The sequence below is a fragment of the Lepisosteus platostomus genome, chromosome 14 (assembly GCF_059453375.1).
Source record: "Lepisosteus platostomus isolate fLepPlt1 chromosome 14, fLepPlt1.hap1, whole genome shotgun sequence".
Lineage (NCBI taxonomy): Eukaryota > Metazoa > Chordata > Actinopteri > Semionotiformes > Lepisosteidae > Lepisosteus > Lepisosteus platostomus.
Genome location: NC_142624.1, coordinates 27062887 through 27086715, shown reverse-complemented (window position 1 = coordinate 27086715; position 23829 = coordinate 27062887). Strand labels below are relative to the sequence as shown.

General features: G+C 37.8%; 1 protein-coding gene across 1 annotated transcript; it reads right to left on the bottom strand.

The window, feature by feature from the left end:
• Positions 1 to 2366: 2366 nt before the first annotated feature.
• On the bottom strand, positions 2367 to 23334 carry LOC148649134 (bile salt export pump-like). The gene is made up of 28 exons (XM_088605390.1): positions 23227 to 23334; positions 22854 to 22875; positions 22726 to 22755; positions 22593 to 22644; positions 21639 to 21883; positions 20082 to 20169; positions 19545 to 19678; positions 19082 to 19253; positions 18859 to 18983; positions 17755 to 17929; positions 16902 to 17015; positions 16096 to 16206; positions 15728 to 15853; positions 14077 to 14280; positions 12423 to 12593; positions 11958 to 12159; positions 11756 to 11831; positions 11023 to 11152; positions 10749 to 10907; positions 10517 to 10621; positions 10261 to 10422; positions 9054 to 9257; positions 7253 to 7494; positions 7000 to 7156; positions 5456 to 5653; positions 4257 to 4463; positions 3868 to 4014; positions 2367 to 3493 (listed from the first exon to the last, which is right to left on the bottom strand). The coding sequence occupies exons 1-28, from the start codon at positions 23300 to 23302 to the stop codon at positions 3293 to 3295; spliced, it is 4035 nt and encodes a 1344-aa protein (XP_088461516.1). The 5' UTR covers positions 23303 to 23334; the 3' UTR covers positions 2367 to 3292.
• Positions 23335 to 23829: the final 495 nt, after the last annotated feature.

Sequence of the window (23829 nt, the reverse complement as noted above, 5' to 3'; positions counted from 1 at the left end):
TGCTGTATTAAACAACTGCAAGACATTCTTAGTCTGACGTCTGGTAAGTTAGCTTTGATGTTAACAAGATTTAATGAGAAATGACAGTGAAAGAACCTCAAAACTGAGTTGAAACCTCAATTTCTACTTTTGAATAACTGAGCATCAGTCAATGTAGATAACGCCAATCTTTTGCCCAGTGGGGAAATATTATATGAACTAAGTGATGTTAATCACTTTTGACTATCACAGCTCTTAAACTGAGGATAAGCAACGTCATTTTTTTTTCCTTTATGAAAAAATGTTTTTCCTCACTATCCATTAAATATCTTTAAATGCTTCCCAGCCCTTTGCTACCAAAAAAGAGGGAGGAAAAACAAATGTTACTCAGCTTCAAACAACATTATGAATGTTTAAAACATAGACTTTGGATTTACCAGAAAACAATCATGACTAAGAAGAAAACAGAAGACTTTCATACCCATATGTTTTTGTCACTTGTCAGTTTTCTTTTCTTGTTTTTGGTTCTAAAGCTACATCCGTAATGTCACCATGTAATCCTCTAGGTCTTAACTAGCATGATCTTGTTGATCTCACTAATTGATCACTTTAATTAAAATCACAAATGTTCTGCTGCAGGTCTTTCTTGTGAAGCAGTTTAACCGACAAATCTTGAAATGTGATCTTTTCAACTTGCTTATTAGATCTGTGCTGTCTTACTAATGTCTAAATAAATCAACACATTAGAAACCAGTGGGAATGATACTGTATCAAACACTTTGACAAAGTGACTTTGTGTTCTACAGATGTCCACCTATTCCGCTCCACACAACTGAATGAGAGTGGGAGTGAAACACAGAAATTGGATCAAGGCTCATAGTAATGACCAATCCCAAATAACATTTTTAGAGCAACTGGTTTAACAAACACCTACAAATCAATTACCCTAATTAGCTCAGGTGAAACAAAAACCAGAATACAGACAGGTGTTCCAGGCTTACAATCCCTACGTTCGAGTAAACAAGTACAATGAAAAATTTTCTATTATCAGATAATAATAAATACTATTATCTAACAATATAAAGTCTAATATTGATCTAATAATGTAAACCTTTATGGCAGCAGACTAGCAAAATATGCTGCAGGATGGCATAACCATGTTAAACAAATATAATGGATTAAATGTGTGAACACTTTTTTCCTTTATCTTTTAAAAATTCTAACATACTGTAGATCTGAGCACAGTATAGAGAATTTATTATGGTGCTGGTTTCACATTTAAGGTCAGAGATCCTAGTTTAAATAGTTAATAGGGAAAAGGTTTGGAACCTTATAAGTTGTTTTTTTTTCCATACATCTGATTCAGCAATTCTTTTAAGAGAATTTGTCCAGTAACATTTGTGCTGTCTTATATAATAAAAATTACATGGTACAGTACATTTCGATCCTGCACAACAGGCTCAATGGATAATGTTAATATGTACAGCCAGACATCATTAATGATTCAATTTATATTTCCTAGACAGTGACAAAACTGCTGTTGCCATATGTTCAGTTAACTCATGAATGGCATTTATGTAATCAGCTCAGTTATGCCTTGGCATTTAGTCAGGTTAGTTTTACCCTTCCGTTGCTGCAATAGTAATCCTGCTCAGTTTGAGAGGATTTAAACATCTGGTGTGTATGCTTGGCTGAGGAGCCAATGACTTGAAGCTTCTATACTCAGTACTTCTATAATTTTAACTAGATGGAGTCCTATATAATACTGTGAAATTCTGACAGAAAAGTCTTAATTCAGAATCCCCCCTAAAAAACCAAAGCTCCTTCAATGATTGTTCTCTAGTCAGCAGTTGATCAATACGTTTATGTACTGTAGATCAGTGTCATTAGACAGTGTATTTCTTTCAGGTCGTTACTGAATGTATGTATGGTATGTACTCTTTAGCTAAATAAGGTCACACATCCATAACTAACAATATATATTATGTCCACCATTAAATTAAACAACCAAAAATAAAAGATTTCAGGGTTTGTCCATTAAATTAAAAAACAAAACATTCCATTTCAAATGTCAGTTAAATTTAAAGATATAAACTTAAAAATATTACATTTTAAATATAAATGTTTCTCCTGTTTAAGAAAGAAATAAAGAGTGTAGTCAGTATATAATTTTAAAACATTGATATACTGTACATTTGACTCCAAACTATTCACAGCCTTGGTACAATGTAATATGCTTAAATACATTTTTAGGAAAAATGCAAATACTTATTTGGTATTGGTTGCAATTCAATTGCATAGTTTTCAGAATTGTTCACACAACAATAAGAATTTCATTGCCTCTGACAAGTGCCCTCAGTTTTAATAAGGTCCCCAACACCAGAAGATATAGAATAGAAACAATTTAATTCAGTACAGTATATATTCCATCGAGCCACATAATGCAGTTCTGCTTTATAATGTCAAATATACAGTATGTATAATGTATAATGTCATATATAAAAATACACGTCAAATTTGGCATGTATGTGTCTTTTCTTTTATATTGCTCTGTTACAGACATTAACCAGATTCATGCCATGATTGAACAGTAGTAATTAGAGACACTATCCCAATAGAGACACTTGCCATAGTTTGCATATTCACAACGGGTTGTTGCCCTCATGTGTCACCTAGCCTTTCACATGTTGGTATCCACAGTCAAAACTTGGATGTCTTATGGATTTATACTGTATATACAGTAATAGTATGTACAGTGATTGAAGGAGATTAATCTTTTACCTTAGATTTTTGGACAGTTCCCTAATTTTCCTAGAGATGAGGCACTGAGTATAAGGTTTTATTGTTCAACTTATGTTAACTTTCCTGAGCCTTTTGTGAAACGACCAGATAACTAAATAACATTAGAAGATTACATGGACAGTTATTATTTCCAACACATTTACAGGGAATTAACACATTTTGACATAGTGCATTTAGAAAAACGAATTGTTTTTTTTAGTAATTGTATTTACTGTTCAGTGTTCTGTACGCCTTTGTATCCATTTTTAAAAGATTTCAATTCAGAGATACTGAAAAAATGTACACACCTACATGTTCTGTGCTAAATCAACGTTTATAGCTCAGTAAGTGTATGAATATATTTGGGGGCTTTTGAATCTGTCAACCATCACAATGAAATTAAATCCTCCATAATGCTCATCACAGCCTCAGCAATTATGTATACACAAAGATGTGACGGACCTGCATAATATCACATTTTGTGGGTGCATAATTGTGTTATCGTGCGACCACGACAATCGTAACAAAACGATTAGCTAATAGGTGCACCTGTTGTGACTAGCTTGTAATAAGCGCCTTTTACTGCCATGAGTTCATCATGGGTACCTTTCTCTATCACATATCCTCGAGACATCACAGCTATAATATTGGAATTCTGAATTGTCGATAGGCGATGAGCAATGACAATGCAAGTCCTTCCTTGTCTGGCTTCGTCCAACGCAGCCTGGACAGTCTGCAAAACATAAAATAAAGGTTACTCTGATTATTAGTAACGCCCAGGTCTGAATTGGTACTGAATGCTTTTCGACATCTATAGCTTCCCCCTTACATCATCTTAATTTTTAGATCCAAAACAGGACCTTCTAGGCTCCAATATGCTCCAATGCAGGTTGTATAGGATGAAATAAAAGTTAACATATCCATGCAGTTGCACGGTTTCACAAAGATTCTTGCAATTCATCCTGGTAAGGGATGGTGTCCTTTCAATAATCATTGAGTCTCAGTTTTTGAGTTCCATTATATTATAATCTTAAACAGTGATATGCTGTCATAATGGTATACCGTACCACTCCTAGCAGTGGTAATATTCTAGAGAGTGATTATTACCTTTTCACTCTCTGTGTCTAATGCAGATGTTGCTTCATCCAGCAGTAAAATCTTTGGATCTCGAATGATGGCTCTAGCAATGGCAATACGCTGCTTCTGTCCACGAGATAGCTGTGACCCCTGGGAACCAACATTGGTGTTGTACTTCTGTAGAATACAAAAGTAGCCTTTAATTCCATTAAAAATTAACATGAAGCACACTTTCCAGTAAGTCTGTACAGGGCTTTTTTCTCATTGCATTGCATATGTTTTGTCAAACTAATATGACATACTGTGGTTACCTACTGTAGTAATGTCTGTTTTGAAGGAAGCGATGGATAAAGATCTTCATAGTAATGAACTGATATATTAATTTGACCTTTATTGGATAGTTTCCAAACATTTCTTACCTCTGGCAGGGACATGACAAAATCATGCAGCTGAGCTTTTTTTGCAGCAGAAATGACTTCATTCATGCTGACTTCATGCATGTTGATGCCGTATTTAATATTTTCAGCAATGCTACAGTCAAACAATACAGGCTCCTGAGAAACAATTCCAATTTTTGACCTCAGGAAGGATACATTGACGTTCCTGGTGTCATGTCCATCTATCCGCTACAATGACAAATACAAAAAAGCATTAAACCTGTAGAACCCGTATTTGTCCCTTCTAAAGCACATGCAGTAATGGCTGAAAAAATAATAAAATTAAGATTGTTCATACCTAAATCACTTTTTTAATTAGGGCTGGCAGGCCTTTTGATTTTCATGTCACCTGAATTATCTGTGTAACAAACTATTGACATACTTTAACCTAATATGTTTTATGTTCAAGATTCCTATTTAATCATTTTCTTAGGTGAACTGTTTTATTTAACAACAATAATAATAATTATAATAATTGCTTACACGCCAATGGAAAATTTGGCCAGGACACCAGGGTTACACCCCTACTCTTTTCAAGAAACGCCCTGGGATTTTTAATGACCACAGAGAGTCAGGACCTCGGTCTTCCATCTCATCCAAAGGACAGCACCTGTTTACAGTATAGTGTCCCTGTCACTATACTGGGGCATTAGGACCCACATGGACCACAGGGTGAGCATCCCCTGTTGGCCCCACTAACATCTCTTCCAGCAGCAACCTTAGTTTTTCCCAGGAGGTCTCCCATCCAGGTACTGACCAGGCTCACACCTGCTTAGTTTCAGTGGGTTGGCAGCTGTAAGTTGCAGAGTGATATGGCTGCTGGCTGGCTGGCTGGCTTAAAACTAGTGTAAATAGAAGAAGATCACTTTACTGGCCATATACAATTTCTTGTATTAGGAATTTGTCTTTCCCAACTTGCTCTCCATGAGACACACAGACAGGGAGAGAAGCTTGGGGTTAAGGGACTTGCTCAGGGGCCCACCAGAGTAGGATTCCTCTGCTGGCCATGGGATACGAGCCAGCAACCTTCCAGCCACAGGCTCAGATCCACCACACCGCCCCATCCCTAAGTGTCCCTAATCTATATCCCTAAGCGTCAGTTTTAAGGTCTCCTGTCTTATTGGATAATGGCTTGCCTTGTGTTAGTTTCATGTCAATAAAAGCCTCTTTATTGAACTTACTACTTTTCCCTCATCTGGATCGTAGAATCTCTCCAGCAGCTGAACACTTGTACTCTTACCACAGCCACTACTTCCTACAAAGGCCAAGGTCTGTCCAGGCTTCACAGACACACTCAAGCCATTGAGCACTGTGATATCTGGTCGGGCTGGATATGTGAATTTGCAGTCCATGAATTCAATGTCTCCTTTGAAGTTTGACTATTGGGAAGAAGAAAACTGTGAATAGGATATTTGACACCCATGAAGTTAAGTCACTGCCAATCTCTAGTGTATTACATGTCAAAACTGCCAAATCAACACAAATGTTATTCAAATTATTTAGCCTATACTTTACTACAGCTACTAAGATCCAAGGCAATCAGATGGTAAAAAGTGAAAATAGAAAAACAAAAACAGAATAGAATAAAAAACAAAAATCTTAATACAATATTTCACAATTATACTATAAATGACACAAGTTAACATTAAACCAAAATATTGTAATTCTGTATCAATCAGACTTACAGAACACATGATCTATTACTCTTAAGAACCAAATGTGTACAAAATTCTTATTTTCATAAACCATTGAGCAGATTGAAATACTGTAATTCTGGATAATGCAGTATACGGTAGTTCACATAACTATGTTTAAAGTGTAAAACATAAAATCAGAAAACAGATTATTTACGAATGTCTAAAATGCATATCCTGATCATTTCTGACAAGCATTGAATGTTCATGGCATATTTAACACAAGTCAGTTTGGATGCCAACCAAAAATAAGTACATAAAAGAACTGTGTTGAGGAGACTGTTTGCAGATGATGCAAGTGATCTAACCAGGCATTTTTAAGACACAAAAATCCCATATAACTGCTGCCTGGAAACCACTGGCATCTGCAATTTGGAGATGATAAATGCACTTCACTTAACACTACCCCAGCAAAGAACAGAGTGACTTTTATGTTAATTAGTCCTTCAGAGACCATGAACGCTTTAGGCAAATTAACATGGTAGAATTCCTAATGCCATAGTAACGCACTTATAAACAAGCAGTTTATGACAGAGACACATTAACAACATCTGCCACAATAAGGTTAGCAATCTGTGTGCAATTTGCTTTGCAAATCAAATTTATCGCAAGTGACACTGTCTGACACCTCATGCTACAGAGATCATGTTGCAGATATAGTACACGTACAGTATAGTACCAAGAGTATGGTCCATCAGAGACTGACTATGTTTAGTTATTTAGCTGCCTCTTATAGACCCTGATTCCACACAGCCCAAAAAAGCTAAAAACACTTTGTAGTTTGATATTATCAAAAACCAAACCCTCCTCCACAGAACTGTGAAAAACTCTGGTAAAAGTGTCTGCCATAATTAATAGAGATAGCAAATAATGGCTTAAAATAATGGCTTATAACCCTTGTATATGTATCATATAAATTCATAGACTGTATTAATGTTTGAGTACTGTATAGTGCATTACATGTATATGCAATGTACACTATACACATACAGTACTGTATTTACTGTAAAACACAATAATACCAGTCTTACCCATTTTTCCCCTTCCTCACTATAAACATTGATTTTGGGAACCTGGTCAAGAAGTTGAAAAAACCTCGCAGCCGAGATTTTGGCTTTTGCATAATCTGGTGTATAGGACGAAGCTCTCCCCAGAGCAGTTCCACTTGTAACTATAGCCGAGATCACTCTAGAGCAAAGGGGAGGTAAAAAGAAAACATGAGCTTCAAACTGAAGTTGCCCAGTCAAAATCAGAAGGACATCAACTTCACAAAGAAACAGGCACCTGAACACGTAGCTGAAGTGGAGTCCCTCTTCACTGACCAGGTATCCTCCAAACCTGTAAGACGCTGAGTTGGCCATGAACACCACACACTGAGCAAAACCATAGCAAGCTCCATATACATTGGCTTTTTTAATGGCCGCCTTATATGGAGATTCAAGCTGCGCCTCATACATTTCGACAAACGTCTTCTCTTTCCCAAGGCCAGCAATTGTTCTAATGTTGTTCAGCGCTTCTCCTGAAATCTGCAATGGAAAGAAAAAAAAAGTTTTTTTTTGTTGTGTTTTGGAGTCATAAAGGTATATAAGATTGTGGTGTGGTTGTTTGAGGCTCAGTATAAGACCTAATTTTGTTTCTGAAGACAAATATGAAGTATTTTTAATGCCTAATAAGCTTTTTGATTGGGTAATTTTAAACAACATATTTGACTGAAGTTAAACTGTGAAGAAAAGCTTCTTAAATGAATGTTCACAGAATAAGCGCAGTGTCGAGGGAGTGCCAGGATCAGAAGGATCATCTGGAGTGCCTCAGTCCTCCCTGCTACTGGTCTGGCCCCTGAGAGGAAAACTAGAGCAGAACAACAGGAAGAGACTCTAGAAGATCTTAAATGGGCAGATGACAACCTCAGCCCTGAAAACCGCAGAAAAAAAAGAAAACAGAACCTCAGATTTTGCGCACAAAGAATGAGCTCTTTGTCTTGACTGAGAGAATGTACTTGTGAAACTGGAGATTCTCTCTGTATTACTTCAGAGCAGATTACTCAATGTGGGGTTTAGTTAGATCAAAGGTCAGACTGCTTGGACTAGGATTAGATTAGGGACCAGTGGGACTAGGAAAAAGTATTTTGTTTTACACGTTAGATTGTTTTTTTCTTCTTTTGAAGACTCCTGAAATCAGTAAGCTTATTGTTTTCTTCTATTTTGTACCTGCTTAGCCCTCCTTGGTATTGCCATATGAATCCTGTACTGCTTTAAATCTGTGATCCCTCTAAGGCGTCTAAATAAAAAAGTTTGTTTTAAAAGCTTGCCTCACAGATATGACCTTATCTGGAATCCAATCAACTAGTCGCTAAGGTTCACCTTTTGAGCCTTCTCCAAAGGAATTAGCCTTGCAAGATCATTAGGGGTGCTACACCAGCTCTGCCCTGGAGTCTTAGGGTTTGCCCCTCTAGGGGCAAGAGACTCAGTAGTACAAGGCAAGCATCCACTCAGTGTGCTTCACAAGGTAACTCCTGTGCTTTGGTAGTTGATCTACAACACAGGCTTCCCAGGATGAAACCCCTGGTCTGGACCTCCAAGGTAGAGAGAGTCTGTGTGCCTCAGTGTAAACTCTCCCCTCACAACAGGGCCACACGGTAGTGCAGTGGTTAAAATTAGTGTCTTACACCACCTGGGCCCTGGGATCAATACATCGGGTGCTATCTATGTGGAGTTTGTATGTTCTTCCTGTTTGTGCGAGAGCTTCTTCTGGGTCCTCTGGTTTATTCAAACAGACCAAAGACATACTGGTAGGGTAATTGGCTTGTGGGAAAATTTGCCCTGGTGCGAATGTACAGTATGTGCCCTGTGATTGATTGGCGATGGATCAAACATGTACTGTAAAAGGAAGACTATTACCAACCATGAAGCATTTCCTAATATAATGCTGTTAAGGTGAATATTTCACTTTTGAAAAAAAGTGCAAATTAAATTAGACGTAGTAAACCCAACATTCACATACAGTATACTGTATTTGCTGCCGATTACTGTAGAACTCCAAAATTCTATTTCTTTTACAATTCAAAAAGAAATATTCATAAACCTACCCTTCCTGCTGCCTCCATCGCGTCCTTGTCCTGCTTTGCAAAGCCTGTCAGCATTTTTGCTTGAAATCCACCAGATAATGCCAAGAACGGCAAGAAACACATGATGACTAAGCTGAGTTTCCAGCTGAAGTAGAATGAGATAATGATGGCAACTCCAACATTAGTCAGAGAGTTCACTATCATGCCTATCTGAGAGCCTGTGGCCTGGAATCAGAACACAAAATATTACCACTCACATGTCTTACAATGCAGACCCTGCATATAGTGGGGAACTGCAGGCATGTGAGAAAAGACATAAAGAGAGACAGCAAAAAGTCGTGATTGCATAAGTAGCAAACCCTTTGCTGTGGCAAACCTAAATCAATTTAGGTGCACAAAATGACCTTAATGAGCCACAACAAGTTGAGCGACCTCTGTCAGTATGCAGTAAAGTTGGTTCACATGATTTCAGAATAAATTCATAAGGTAAGTGAATTTCATGCAAAAATTCAACCAAGAAGACTAAAAAGCTTTTAAAATAACTCAGGACAATGTAATATAAAGGCACAGATCATTAGAAGAGTATATACTGTAAAAGCACACAGTGTCTAGAGTTTCAGTCTATTAAAGACTTAAAATTGAGAAATTAGAATGAGCATTCACCTTCCTTCAAGACAAACAATGGGCAAAACTTGCAAAAATCAGGAAAAAACCTGTGGCTGTACTTGCTGCCATAGGTGTGTCACCCAAATATCGAATTCATAGGTCTGAATACTTCTGCATTTGGCATAATTAATCATTTGCTGGCGAAATCGTGCAAAAATTAAATTTTCATTTAAAAAATGTGTATTCATTATTTTGTATTATTTTCACAAAATAGGACATCACAGGAAATGTCTGAATACTTTTGCAAGGCACTACAATTAAATGGGAAAGGTATTGGACAATAGCAGAAACTGAGAAAGAAATACATTGCAACTGGAAACAGCTGTGAGACACAGCAAGTTAGTTGTAAATGAATTATATCCTAGCATTTAATAAATGTCAGGCAACTCCCAACATTTGTTTCAAAGGCTAGTTGGGAACATGTTACTTATATTTAGGTAATAAAAGCTAATACCAATCATTTTTTACTAAAATGTTAGTAATGTGCTACCACTCAATAAACTGTATTTCAGTAATACAGTAAAATCTAGGTTACTGGTATCTCCTATTCTATTTAACTCACTCCCTGGACTTGGGAAGCATCTGTGGCAAGTCTTGTGGTCAGTGCTCCTGGACTGTTCCTGTGGTCATCAAACCACCCGATCTCCTGTCCCAGCATGGCTTGAAAGCCCAGCTTGCGAAGTCTTCTGGTAAGAAGTTCCCCTGACTTGGAGAATGCATATCCCTGAGAGAAAGAGCGAGTCAGGATGTAGTAACTTGCTACAGAAAACTGCACGGAATTTTCAAATGCTAATTTAAAAAAAGGCTTTTCTTTTTACCTGCAGCATTTGTGTAAAAAACGAAATGAGTCCAATGAACACAAAAAACAAGCAAATTCCATCGATTTCTCTTTTCTGTTGTTCTGTATCGGGCATTGAAAATGTCTGCAACACAAAAGTCGAACCGTGGTTTAGAAATTCAAAGAGACGGAACAGTGCTTTTTGGCCAAATTGATTTCTTACTCTGGCAGAGGTCAACAGAGAGTTTTCATATCATTTAACCTGCACTTACTCCGAGAATCTGGCTGAACAGGAGAGAATACATGGGGCTTACTCCCCCGTTCACCGCAGCCCCCAAAGTACCAAACAACATGTAGGGCCATTCTGGTGCATTGTACTTCAGTATCCGGGCCACAGGAGCTGGCTCCACTGGCTCCTCTTCCTCCTCAGTCTGAAGTACAAATAGGGGACAGGACGAGCGGGCAGATGAGTCTAGGTTACTTGAGAGATCTTGGGAGAACGTGGAGCATTTACAATTATTACCAGTCAGTACTGTTCAGACTAACCTTACTTTTGACATCCTGTGAAGCAACAGACTGAGTGTAGGATCTTGGTCCCAATTCACCCGCAATAGGCACAGAGGACTCTGGTATGACGTTGGACAACTGCGATCTAGACCTCTGGCGAATTGAAGCTCTGAGGAGAAAGTAGGGCTTACTGTATCAAGAATAGAAAACCCGCTGCAAGAACCTTCGGCCTTGTTCTTCTTTTGTGTTGTTTTCTCAAAGATGTTTCTCAAAAACTTTGTTCCACTGTGGTATAACTACTTACTACTGAGCAATATTACAATAGGTGCTGCTGAATAAACAGAAATTGTAGTAAAGGCAAGAATATATGTCTAATTACTGGGTAACACAATAATGTAACCACTAATGATACATTATGGTAATACAGTAGAGTGCCTTGCAAAAGTATTCAGACCATTCCTATGGTGTCCCCATTTTTTAAAATTACAAAATAAAAGCATAAGTATGACCTATTTCTTACATTATTTTTTAAAGGCAATTCAACTATATGTCATTAAGGTAATTTTGTGCACCTAAATTAATTTCCTTTTGTTTGTTTCTTTGCTTTGAATGTGTGGAGAAAATCATGTATGCAACATACTGTATATTAATTGCTACTTAAAAGTGTCATGACTGCAAACTTTACACTGGTCTGAATTTTTTTGCAAGGCAGTGTATTTCACTTACTGTTAATGTAATGGGTGATTTGTTTGTGCAATTTTGCAGGACATACCGTAAACTAGCCCGGTAACTCCCTGCCCGCAACATACTCCTCGTCTCGCATTCTTCAGGCACTTCATCCTCAGCCACTTAAGACAAATTGATCAAGAAGTACAGAAGTAAAAAGATCAGCCATGGTGACACTGTATTATTAGTTATATACAGTAATTATCTTTATTTGCTGTGTTCCCTAAAGTTCTTGCCACAAGACTTACTTTGCCGAGCCTTCTGATTGAGGGCTTTGTCTCCTTGGGTTTGAAGAGTCACTAAAGTGAAATAAATCCCTTTTCTTTCCAGAAGCTCGTCATGCTTCCCCCTCTCCACAGCTTGGCCATGTTCAAAGCCCACGATCACATCAGCGTTCTTGATTGTTGAAAGACGATGGGCTATGGAAATAGTGGTGCGCCCCATCCGCACCTCAAAACACAAAATTGAAACTTCAAGTGAGAAAATCAAAAGCTTGAAGTTCAGACGTCACAAAGTTACTAATTTTATATTTATGAACTTCTTATTGTGGTATTAATTAGATTCGTACACATATTGATTTTTGCTCAAAATGTAGTTATTAGTTGCATTGTTGTGTAGCAAATGATTGTGAACATAATTTCTTATGCTGTCTGATTTTCTTGGTTGTCTGCTTTGGAATGGTTTTGTGAAACACTGAATTTAGAAGAGCAAACCTTGTCTAGTGCTTCTTGTACCACGGCCTCACTCTCGTTGTCGAGCGCGGAGGTGGCCATGTCCAGCAGCAGGATTCTGGGATTCCTGACGAGAGCTCGAGCGATGGCGATTCTCTGCTTCTGGCCCCCACTCATCTGTCCTCCGCCCTCCCCCACAAGGGTGTCAAATTTCTGAGTAACAAATGACGTTATGACATAGCACAAAATCATTCTGTGCCTTGCAAAAGTTTTCAGACCCTTGCACCATTTTCATATTCTGTTTCTTTAAGCAAGCAACGTTCAGAACGACTGCGACAAAGCTGTGTTAAGGAATAGATCAGGAATAAGGTATACAAACTTTTAAAAGACCTTAATATTTCTTTGAGTTAAGTTCATCACCAAAAAGTGGAAGGCACTCAGATACTACCTAGATCAGGCGTAACTTCAAACTGAGGGGGCAGGCCAAGAGGAAAGTGTTTAAGGATGCCAACTTGAGGCCAGTTCCATCTTTGACAGAGTCTGTGGGTCAACAATATTCCAGTCCAGAATATAGTCACTACAGAAAAGGGGCTTGTTTGGAACTGGAAAAAGCATTCATGGGATATTACAAACATGTGACAAAAAGTTTTAAAGTTTTGATCTAAATGCTAAGCGTTCCTGTTAATGTCAATGATAGGAACATAGATGGGGCAAAATACTGGCAAATCTTAGCAGAAAATCTGCTTTAGATTTACTGTAAAACTGGGACAAAATTTTACCTTTCAGCCAGGTAATGACCCAAAGCGGAAAGTTAAAGCTACGCTTGAGTGGCTTAAGAATATGCCCTTGGGTCACAATCGTAAACCCCTCCTCTTAAGGACGCTCCAGCCCTTCCTTGTTTTATACTCATCTCCTGCACCTGCCACCGGTTCAAGCCCCCCGTGCTATATAAGCCAGACGTTCCTGCCTATTGGGGGCTCAGCTTTGGAAGATGGATGCCCAGAAGCCCGCCTATCCGCGAGTCCAGGACCGACTCGATGGCATAGGCTTCATCACGGCGTCCTGACCTTCTGAGTCCGGGATTAGGGAGCGTCTGGTCCCGTTACCCCCTTTTTATTCCCTCGACCCTTCGCCGGATCCCGCTCCGGCTCTTAACTCTGTTTGTCTGTCAGGATTTATTACCCGGTCTTGGACATTTGCTACACTCATGGATTTGCCTTGGACTCCCTTGGACTGTTTGCCTCGGCCACACCTCCCCCGAACACCAGTGCACCATGGACACGCCCCCTGTTTTCCTTCCAGCTCCTAGCATGCCTCTTTCCCCATGTTTTCTTCACTCCCCCCCCCCAGATTTTGTTGTCTGCATAACATTCCCATTGAAAATCTGAGAAATGACTTAAAAACCACTGTCTGTAAGCAATTGCCAAGAAATTTAGTGAGCTAAGGCAAATTCTGCCAAGAAGTTTTTAGACTTAATGCAAAAGACTTGATTTTGTCATTGCTGCCAAAGGGACTTGCATCAAATATTGAGTTCACAGAGCTGAGTGCTTCTGCAACTTGATAAGTCAGTTTTTTTCTTCTTTTTAGTTCCAGCTGATGTTTACTGTAGCTTCTCTTACCCTTAGAATTCTTCAGTTTGAACATTCAGGTTTTTGAATAAGACTTTCAAATTGGACTCCAAAGGAAGGGCCTGTACCTGTGGTAAGTCCATGATAAAGCTGAAGGCATTGGCCTCCTTGGCTGCTCTCACAATGTCTTCCATTGACGCATCTTTCCTCCCGTAGCGAATATTCTCAGCAATGGTGGTGGCAAACAGAACGGGCTCTTGTTCCACTATGCCAATCAGAGAGCGCAGCCACTGGATATTCAGGCTACGTATGTCATGGCCATCCAGAGTCACCTTTCAACAGAGTATTACACAAGCGGTCAAAATTATGTGAATAGATCCATCCACTTTGTAACTCAATTAATAATAATTCAAATATGCAAAGCAATATCCACTAAAATTCACTGGGTGTATAATCTAAAAATTAAACTTAATGAAACTTAAGACAAATACTGTACATCACTCTTCCTGCTTTTACTGTATAATATCTTCTTGCAACAATGAAATTGGTCAAGTTGTATTGCTGAGTTAGGGTTAGAATAACTATGAAATTCTGTTTCAATTTTCATTATGTTTGCACATCAAGTGGCTAAAGAGAGTAAGACAAATAAATTATGGTTTCTTTCAAAATTTTAAATACCCTGTATATTGAGTTATAGCTAATGCAAACCACATTACGATATCAATGAAGAGCTACACTGAAAATGAAATGTACTCATAAACTCAAGATTTCACTCTTCTGGAATTTCTCCTCCTTCCTAAAACACATTCATAACTTAATTGAATGTGTAGCTCTAAGGGAAGATACAACACTGACCCTACCTCAGAGTTTTTTATGTCCTTTTTTCACTGTCTTCAATTATTCAGTTAAATATACATTACTTAACATTAACATACAGTATGTTTGATACACAGTTTGTTCCATTTTTAACTTTTTCATTTATGTTTTTTTAAGTGTGAGGGAAACCAATTATAGTTCTTGTTAGCTATGTTAAACCATTACAGCTACATGGGAAATGGAGTTCTCTTAAACTAGAGCGTGTAGTGTTCTTCCTTGCTGTTTAACATGTTCATTCTGTGAATAATTCTGTTTCAAAACATTTGTATGAAAGCAAATTGGCCATGTGCCTAATAAACATCTTCATAGGTACTATCTCAGCCCAACTTCTAGTTCTATCATGAACCACCGCAGACGTCTCTTAAATCAGGTATTGAGCCTACACACACTATACTACTACAATAAACCATTCATAAAACTGAAACTGATTTCACTGGGGACAAAAAATACATAAGAATTGAATGCTTTGTGACTGTTTGAAATATGTGGTGGAAAAGGTTTGGCTTAACCTTTGGTTAGCGAATAACGACCTGGTAACAGGAGGAAGAAGTTTGAACCCCACTCAAACTGAGTGAACACAGGGGCAGCTCCAAGGTGGAGATGGGGTGGAGAATGGATGCTTGAGACGAAATGCAAAGGGACATGTTTGTGTTCGATACATTTAGCTCATTTCCGTAACGATGGTGATTAGGAACAGCTGAGTCAGATTGTCGCTGTTGACCCTCCCAAACTTCACTTCTCTTCAAATATTCACCTGCATCATCTGATTTTGTTTGAAAGGTACCACAGCTCTTACACATAAAGTTCTGCAATTGATATACGGACACATGATTTGTATGGGTACAAATTTGTATTTGTGGTAATAACTTAGGTGTCCGCATCTGTGTGCTTGTATCGCCATACCATGCCTTCCTTGGGGTCATAAAACCGCTGGATGAGCTGAACAGCCGTGCTTTTACCAGCACCACTAGGTCCCACGAAAGCTGTTGTTTCTCCCGACTTGATGACCATGTTCAGCTGATCTAAAATCTGTGGAAAAACCGCGATACCGTGGTTAAGTGAAATGATCATAGCAGCTGATCATAGCACTGCTAAGGGTGTTTGTTCAAAAAATGGGAAATACATTGCAAGTCTTCAGTATAAACCATACAGCAGGTTATAATGTAACATTTAAAAAGACAAAATGTATGCTTAGCTTCCATACATCTACAGTATAGCTGTATAGCTGGCACATAGAGGAGAAACTGTTGAAATAAACCAAAATAATGCACCTTGACATCAGGTCTTGAGGGGTAGTGGAAAGTGACATTATGGAACTCAATGTCTCCTTTAATTCTGTCTAATTTGTATCCAGCATCTGACATGCAATCAATTTCTGGTTCCTAAAAATCAGACACACAGATCAAATCAAAATGTTACATTTATCTCACAAGAGGATTCATTTCCTAATTGTGAAGTTTTGTACAGCTAGGAGACAGCCTCTTTCCTTCGTGTCTGTGTTAGTGTAGGTGCAGTGCTGTAACCCCTGTGTGTGTTGTTTAGCCCCCTTTCCTGAGTCCTACACCTGCTCCATTCCTGCTCCATTCCGTCCCGAAGCCCACGGTCATTACAGATGTAATTAGCAATTAATAATGTTTTATACACAACGTACTTCACACGCTCAAAGCAACAAAAAATAAAGAAGCAAAAAAATAATTACTATGAAAGGGAAATCGAAAAACCACGACTGCATAAGTATTCAAACTCTTTGCTGTAGCTAACATAAATTAATTTTAGGAGCACAAAAATACCTTAAGGAGCCACACAATTAGCTGAGTGGTCTCTGTGTATGATAGAAGTGCATGATTGTGGAACACCTGTCTCTGAGAGTTCCTCGCCCTGGCAGTGAATTTCAAGCAAAGATGTAATCATGAAGACTGTAGCTTTCATAGAAAATCAGGGAACAAAAAAATGTCAGGCTCTCAAAATCCTTGTAAGCACTGTCAACACAGTGAAGAAATTAGAGGCCCATTCTACAATACCACCCAGACACTACCTAGAAAAGGCAGTCAAGCAAGGAGGAAACTGGTTAGCTCACTCTGTCAATGGTCTCAAAGATAATTGTTGCTGCTCCACGTCCAGAAGCAAAGGCTTCTAAGCATGGGGAAGCCTGTCCCAGGTTTAAGGCCCCAATAAGCACTCCGAAAAACACCTGCAATCACAGCAGAGGAAACACTTTTTTCAAAATGTGGCAGGCATTGGCCATGTTAAAGAACATGAATTAGAAATGGAAAAAGGTTTGATTTGTTCTCTACTGTTGCAATCATTAAATTTCAAACTGATTTGAATATTTCTGGGAGAGTGTTCTGAGCGTTTATAGCAGGAATGAATGACATTGATCCTTGAGAGCCACAATCCAGTAGGTTTAATGATTTACCCTTAATCATCACTTTTTAAACTCTAGGGGCAATTTCATGCTAAAGAAGCTATTGTGTTTTTATTATGTATAGTATGGATTGTCTCAGCAATATATTGGGGTGGTCAACACTGGACATGTAGATTCGCAATCCAGCAGGTCTAAAAGGTCACCCCATGTCATCAGTTTTTAAAGATTTGAAACATTTGACTCTTAAGTAATTTACTTGTTTTGTTAAAATAGTTTGATTAAATAAAGAATGTGTTTTCCTTTCAGATGATCTCCACCCTTTACACAGGGGTAATTGCCTGGTTCGAAGGTGTTGACTGAAAGCAAACATCTCAAAGCACTTTCATAATTGCAACAAATTGCATAAACACGGTCATTTATGCTTAAACTGTGTTCTAACTAGGGATCGAGTGTACAGTTCTGAAGAGTTCTGTTACACATGTTAGCACCATGTGTGGGGTCCAGTAAAGAAAATTACTGATATATCCAATGTTACTTGCAAAAGTATTAATTAAGAAGTAAATACCTGCAACAGTGTCCCTGGACTGTATTCTTGAGTGTCCACAACCAAACTGGATCCATACCAGAAAGCTAACGCATAGCAGAGAAAGATAATGAACCACATATAACCTGTGAAGAAGCCCATGATCAAGCCTTTCCGGATCCCCCAGCTCTGGGCGGAGATAAGGTTCCTATCATACCTGCAGAGTGAAGAACACAGAGAAAAGAACAGGCTGTTGGCTATTCTTCAGGGGTAAATTGATGGATGGACAAAGTACAATGAAATGTCACAAAGGAATAGTCAAGACTAGATACCTATGCATTATTTTTGCAGACTTTCGGGCATATCTGAATTAAAATCGAGATGATTTTAATGGTGAGTTTTGTGTTGTTGTGAGAACAACAACATGTCCATAAGGATAGCTGTCATAACCACCAATATTAATAGGATGTAAGGTGAATATGGGTGGAGGCAGGGATTCTAAATTATATTATGAGTGATCCTACAGTACCTTACCTCATGTAGTGACACCAATGTTATCATAGAAGAGCAATATGGACATTAATGCAGTTTTGTGAAAAGTGAGTCACACAGACCCAGTAAGTCATACATTGTTCACTGTTCTCTTCTTCTGTTCTCCTTCCTGCTTCACTTTTCTCTTTTTTTAAAAATGCAGCTTCCTGGTCTTTAATTTCCAACTGACCAATTATCTTGGTTCTCATTATAACTGGTCAGGTGACTCATGGCAGTATGACATTCAACCCCCCCCCCCACCAGCTTTATGGGTAATGTAGTTTATGCCAAAGCAGCCATCTTGCCTTAACCTGCCATCCTCATAATAATAATAATAATAATAATAATTGCTTACACTTATATAGCGCTTTTCTGGACACTCCACTCAAAGCGCTTTACAGGTAATGGGGACTCCCCTCCACCACCACCAATGTGCAGCATCCACCACTAATGTATTGATCAGAAGCTACAAAAGGTTATGAACCTGATTTAATGCTTTTCTATAGTTTTGAGTAATCTAGTTCAACAAGTCTCATTAATGGGACAGATATGGCAATAATTCTCCTCAACTCCAAGAATAAAATAGGATTCGTTGATGTATTTCAAGTTGCTTACCTTTCAACCTCTTTCTTCTCCCCTCCAAAAGCGGCCACTGTCCTTATGGAAGAGAGAACCTCGTCAGCCACTGATCCTGCTTTAGCATAAGCTTGCAGTTCCCACCCAGTGAGTTTAGCAACAAACTGAAAAAGAAAACAGGGTGTGGAAATGGGTGGAAAGTCTTTACATTAATTAAGATGTCTGTTGGTGCGTTTTCATGAGAAACTCGAGCTCTTCTTACCAAAGCCATGAGCGCTGCCCCTACTCCTAGCAGTGGACTGACAGCAAGAATCACTAGCGTGAGCTTCCATCCTCGGACAAACCCCATCAGGAACCCGCAGATAAAAGTAGTAAAGCGCTGAATGAATATCCCGACTTGGTCGGCAATGGCATCATTTATTTTATTGATGTCACTGGAACAAACAGACACAAAAAATAAACTCCAGGGTGCGTATTCGCATATTGTAAAACGAGCTGCTCAACACTATGCACGGACAGTAAGAAACAAAAGCCAATTACAGGGTTTCATGATCAAATAGGGTACAATGTAATACGTAGAAAGTTTTGATTAACACTTCAGTTGATCGAGGGCAGTGAAAGTCCGCAACAGGACACAACACTCAGTATCTCGGGGAATGTGAATGCAAATATGATTAGCACCTTTGGCTCTTAATTGAGCAAGAAGGTTTGGACAGATCTCTTACTCTGACATCCTTGTGTTAAGCTCTCCCACGGAATTGCAGTCAAACCAGCCAATATCCATTCTCATCACCTTCCTGAAATACAACTTCCTGATTTTCTGAATCTGACGGGCGGCTGCCACGACCCAGAGAGAGATCTGGAAAAGAAATGCCAGTACGTGTCTTCTAGATTCATTATTTCGATTTTTTAAAAAATTCAAATGGGATTTATTTTGCTTTAATCGTGACAAATGTATAACAAAAATCATTTCCAAGATTAATCTTAATTCAATATTCTGGTTATGTAGCAACTGCACATTGCCAATGGGATTTCACTGGGGTTGGAGAAAGTAAATAAATCCAGTTGGTGGATTCATGTTAAAACAAGGGAGGATGGGACAAAGTTTTACTTTGCCTGCTGAGATCTTCTGGAATTGATTGTATTACTATCAGCAAAGCAGAAGAGAAAATCCTTGTGGCTCATTTAATAACACGTGGGCTCGCAAATTTAAAATAACACATTTCTAACTTTTCCTTGTCTTGGGTATTACTGATACTTACTTGACAATATCCCAGGAGGAAGACCCCAGATCCAATGCCAACATAATACAAAGCAAATTTGGTCATTTCTTTTTCAATGTCTAACAGCCTGTAATTAATACAGACAGTTAGGCTTCGATTTTGGAAATTCACCACCGCCAAGTTAACTATTTCTGGGAAAGTGTTTTAGTGTGGAGTGTTTTAGTGTGGAGCTGAGTTAATTTTAAAGTTAACACTTTCATTCTTTCATTGCGCTTTTCAGCATGAAATTCTCCTCCTTTCTAGTATTTTTGAGAAAACTACTTTTACAACTACAGAATGTTACAGACTAGTGAACCTGATACAGAAAAAGTACAGTATTGTGCATTGCTAAAAATGTTTTACTTTTATTTAACATAAAAATTCAGTTTTTTGGGGGGAAACATAACATAACATATACTAACATAGCTATAACATAAAACGGAAATTCTACTTCTAGCATTGTTATGTGAAAAATCATTAGTGCAATAAACTATATGTGCCAAATTTAAAACAGAGTAGGGCACTTTCTCAACTACTGCCTCCAGTCCAAATTCAGGTTATGGATCGATAATGCTTATCTTCTATATTACCATCGGCACAGTGTCAACCCAGGGAGACAGAAGTTAACACTAAAGGCACATTTGAACTCTTTGAAGTTGTTCCATACTGCTTGATATACAGAACATCAGGTGGTCACTGGTTAGCCCAGTAGCCCCTGCCAACTCCTTGCACAATTCTGTCGCACAAATGGACATAGCAGCGATTTGCGAATTTTAACACAAGAACGACTTAATGTTCATGCTTTTAAATATATATCCTAGAATTGTGTCGTTTTTATTGATTTCCCCACATTGTCTAGAAATGATGTGTCAAAATATACACCTCAGCATACAGTACATGCGGAGATGTACAAATCAATGACCTCCTCTGAAATAGTCTGCAATACTGTTTGTTTGTCTTTTGGATTAGAGGCAACAAACTGTGGAGCGATGAACTCCAAGAGCTCTCCTACAGATGACTTGTGACTATTTCTGATCAGATCACAACTGTTATTTCTTATTGCCACTGAAAAATATTAAGGTGTATTATGTGTACACAATGTGATATGCATAGGTGCTGATAAATCCATGTCTGTGAAGGCTACAGAGTTTTTTTGTTTAATAATTAGTTCTGTAATTGATTTAATAATTGTTTGATAATTTTGCCTTACATTTTGGACCAAACACATAAAACGATTTAACTCATTACAGTGCATTCATTTGTACATAGTTCCCAGAATGTTTTATTATTTTTCTGTTGCACTTTTCCAGTGTGAAATATAATATTGAAAATCTACATTTAGTGTAAATACAAGGATTTTGAAATGTTTCTCTATACCATCAGCATCATATGCATTAACAATGATTTTTCCATATTGAGTCCATATCGAATATTTATTTAATCAAATAAAAATCACTTTGTTTCAGTGTGTGATTAGTAGGGCATTTTTGGACTAGAATTACAGGTAATTATGGTATATTTTTGTCCATGTTCTTGTACAAAGAAAGATCAACTTACCCACAGGATTTAGTCATGTTCATGTCCATGTTATATTCAAATGTCTGATTTTTCCAAAGTATTGTATTATTAATGCAGTGCTTGTTAGGGTTTACAAGTTCCTGCAGTTCAATGTCATATTCAATGAAAGTGTCAGTCAGCATTCCAAACACCAGCAACATCAAAGGCTGTGCTGAACCATGTACAACTGCACACAAACTCCCCATAACCATCATAAATGTTTCTTTGCAGGTGGCAAACCGAAACTGAAAAGAATAAGAGAAACTTAAGAGCATAAAGATAAAATGTTTGTTCTTCTGGATGCTTGTAACTTAATATAGCATCTTCAAAAATGAAATAAACATTGTATTTTACAATTAATCTTTAATTAGCTGTGGTTGACAAATGCTCTTCTGAAACACTTAATATGCACAAGAATATTTTTAGATTCATATCCTGCATTTTTTTTCAAGGCCTAGCATGCAAAACTATTTTCAGTATATGTACCATCCAGTCGGATAATAATCTTGTTTTGCATTGTCTATAAGGTACCCTCACAAACCAAATGTACTTGAATTCAGATCTAGAGAACAAGAGGGGCTGAATAAGAACCAGGAACCTCTATTTGAAATCACTGTGTCATCAAAAGGTTTAAATTTGTACTACACATAGGAAAATGTTGCATTTACAGTACTATTCTAATTATATCAAGCCCACAGTTGTTAGAGCAGCTCCGTGAATTTAATAAATCGAATGATGCAAGTCCTTTCTTGAAGACAATGCACTCCAAAGATGTTCTCTCCAAATGTGCTAGACTGAAGAGGCAAAGAAATAAACAGAACATTTCATGAACTGTCCTTGAATCCCTTACAAACTAACATTTTTCAAGAGAACTGAGAAAATACATTATTCCAATTACATACTGTATAAAACTGATATTTTTGATTTGCAAATACTGAAAGCTGCAGACTTTACCAACTGAAAGAAGCCAATCCTAATGGCTGCCTCTTCTTTCTTATTGTTTGACCTACAAAAAAAAGTAAATCAATCAAAATAGAAATAATGTTAAGGCTATGAGGAAAATGTTAAGGAACATTTGTTTACTTACCTGCTTTCATCTTTTGAGGATTTCTCATCCCTATAACGCAAATATAAAAATGTGATTGAATTGCTTAAATTCAGTTCCTAATATTTGTTAATATATAAATATGTATGTTGTAAATCTTGAAAACTTACATATAATCCCTTTTGCTGTCAACTGATAAAGAAAACAAAACAACAACATTAACAAGTACACATGTGTAGCTTCAGTGTAGTGCTATTTGTTTTAGAAAAGTTAAAAGATGATTTTGTTTTTTGGTAGCCAACCAAATTTTTATTTGCTGTTTTCTGTGGGCATTTCCTTCTGTTTTTTATTGTATCCTATAATATGTTAAAAAAGTGATCAACCTGAGACACTTTCTGTTACCGGTATTGTTTGTCTTACTGATATGTTTTTCCTGTTACGATACAGTTATTACTAATTACTGTTATAGTAAACTTTGCAGTGTAATCAGGGCCTGATGGACATTTATTTTAAAATATCTTGTATTCTGCAAGATATCCTTACATGGATCAGAGAATTCATAGGCGTTGTTCTCGTGTCCTATTTTTTTGATGCTGCGTAGTTTAACAGAACCAGGCATTGTCTAGTCTTGACTCGATCAGCTCAGGATTCTGGGAAAAAACAAAACAAAACAAAACAAGGCAAGAATACAGAATAAAATTCACAAAGTTAGCCCTGATAAATACTAAAACTTAAAAGTTGCTTCCTAAATGGAAAATTTCAATTTTGTAAGAACTAGGTCTTGCTGGCACTGCCTTGTTTTACACTTCCATCCACGGAGAGTCTTGTTTAGTAAGTGTGGTCTGCTCACAAGTTAATCAAAGACACAAGATTTTTTTTTTCCGGTAGTTTGGGCAAAAGTTGAATTTATCCAAACGGATATACAGTAGAAAAGAAAAAATGAAGGATTACAGCTTAGGGGTAAAGACTGAATTTAAGTAGTTAGCTGTGTCAGCATGCGTAGGCTGTAAAGGAACAAACAGAGGTTTATTCCATACTGAAAAGAGAAGAAAAGGAACACAACGTTTCAGCTGTGGAGCCTTTTTCAGGTGTGAATACTGAATTTTTGTTTACCTTCACCATGATAATCATAACAAGGCACCAAAC

Coding starts and splice junctions, on each gene's coding strand:
- LOC148649134 (XM_088605390.1), bottom strand. CDS start 23,302: ATGCCTGGTTCTGTTAAACTACGCAGCATCAAAAAAATAGGACACGAG. Junction 12,160..12,422: donor TACAAGAAGCACTAGACAAG/GTTTGCTCTTCT, acceptor TTGTGTTTTGAG/GTGCGGATGGGGCGCACCAC. Junction 9,258..10,260: donor ATGCTTCCCAAGTCCAGGGA/GTGAGTTAAATA, acceptor TTCTGATTCCAG/GCCACAGGCTCTCAGATAGG.